The sequence below is a fragment of the Physeter macrocephalus genome, chromosome 19 (genome assembly GCF_002837175.3).
Source record: "Physeter macrocephalus isolate SW-GA chromosome 19, ASM283717v5, whole genome shotgun sequence".
Classification (NCBI taxonomy): domain Eukaryota; kingdom Metazoa; phylum Chordata; class Mammalia; order Artiodactyla; family Physeteridae; genus Physeter; species Physeter macrocephalus.
The window spans coordinates 17,126,168-17,127,857 of NC_041232.1; the positions used below are offsets into that span (position 1 = coordinate 17,126,168).

At 62.2% G+C, this 1,690-nt stretch overlaps 1 protein-coding gene across 1 annotated transcript in view; it reads right to left on the bottom strand.

Annotated features, from left to right (window-relative positions):
- CUX2 (cut like homeobox 2) overlaps positions 1-1,690 on the bottom strand; it is a 204,310-nt gene that overhangs the window by 6,747 nt on the left and 195,873 nt on the right. Inside the window, exon 15 of the mRNA XM_028480561.1 lies at positions 11-540. Coding sequence (XP_028336362.1) covers positions 11-540 — 530 coding nt within the window. The remainder of the gene's footprint in view (positions 1-10; positions 541-1,690) is intronic.

Below are 1,690 nucleotides of genomic sequence, written 5' to 3' on the forward strand. Positions count from 1 at the left end.
TCTCGCTGACCGAGCCCTGGGACAGGCCCAACACGTAGTGGCCGAACACCCGCTGCCCGATGTTGTGTTTGAGCAGCTGCTCCTTCACCTGGAATGCGATCTCCGCCGTGTCCAGCTGCTCCTCCTCTGTCCCCGCCCCCGCGGTGGCCGCGCCGCCGCCCTCTGCTGGCTCAGGGCCCCCGGGCGGCTCAGGGCCAGGGGCTGGGGTGGCAGGGGCCGTGGGCGGCTTGGCGCCATAGAAGGCCGGGGGGAACACCAGCAGGCCTCCCGCCTCCCCCTTGAAGGCGGCCGGGGGCATCATGTGCTTGGACAGCAGCGTGTCCCCTGCCAGTCTCTCCCCTGAAGCCAGGCTGGGGAAGGGGGACAGCGAGAAAGTCCGAGGGCCATCAGGGCCGAGGCCAGGGCCCAGCAAGGGCTGCCCTGGGCTGGGGGACAGGGGGTCTTCGGGCCCTGGGGGCGGTGGGAGCTGTGGCGGGGATGCGTAGGACTGCTCCGTGCCCAGAGAATCCTTGACGGCGTCATCCTCTGAAGGGTCTTCCTCTAGAACACCAAGGCAGACAGACAGGGGAAGAGAGGAGAGACAGAGAGAAAGACAGAGAGGTAGACAGTGATGGGGAGAGACAGAGACAGGGAGAGAGATAACAGAGAGACACAGAGAGACAAAGAGATAGGAAAACAGAAATAACATGGGAGAGACAGAGACAGGCAGAGGCAGAGAGACAGAGACAGACAGAGAGAGTGAAAGACAGAAAGCGACAGAAGGACAAAGAGATAGAAAGAGGGAGACAGAGAAACAGTGAGAGGCAGAGAGACACATACAAAGAGACAGAAATTTGGAGGGAGAGGAAGGGGGCACAGGGCAGGAGGGAGTGGGGACAAGTGCTATAGGCGTCCGGAGGCACGAGGCGCCAACACGGGCTGTTTCTGCCACACACACTCCCTGCCCCCTTCTCTGATTCCCAGCCTTCAAGGCTTGGGCCAAATGCCAGTTCTGGGGAGCCCCCCTCCCACCATCAAGCACATTAACTGAGTGCTCGTTATGGGCCCAGCACCTCGCCCTGGGAGGATTAACCCCCATCCCAGAGCAGGACCGCCCACTTCCGGGGTGCTCGCCCCGCACCCCTTGTCTATGCGTTTGTATTTCCCATGCTGCTAACTTACTCCACCCGCACAGGGCCCATTACCGCCCCCATTTCACAGATGAGGAAACGGAGGCAGCACACAGAAAGTCTCGGCTGGGGCCACATGGCTGAAAGGTCATGAAGCCACTGTGTGGGGAGAAGGTGCGATCTGGGGGAGACAGGCGTGTCTGCAGGTCATTCCCAGTGGTCTGCTGTAGGGGGTGCGGTGTGAATGCCCTCCTTGTCCCGTGCCCTCTTCCTGCTGCTCTCGAAGGCTAGGGCATGAGCGAGCCCTTCGGGGGACCTCAGGAGGGCCTGAGTGAGCTGTGTGTCCCTGAGCGTCGTGTGGATTGGGTGGCACCCTGTGGGGCAGCTGCCTGCTGGCCTAGCTGTGGATGGCGCCCAGCTCAGCCCCTGGCACTCAGGAGGCGCTCAGTCAACATGCCCGCATTTTTTTTTTTTTTTTTTTTTCGGTATGCGGGCCTCTCACTGTTGTGGCCTCTCCCGTGGCGGAGCACAGGCTCCGGACGCGCAGGCCCAGCGGCCATGGCTCACGGGCCCAGCCCCTC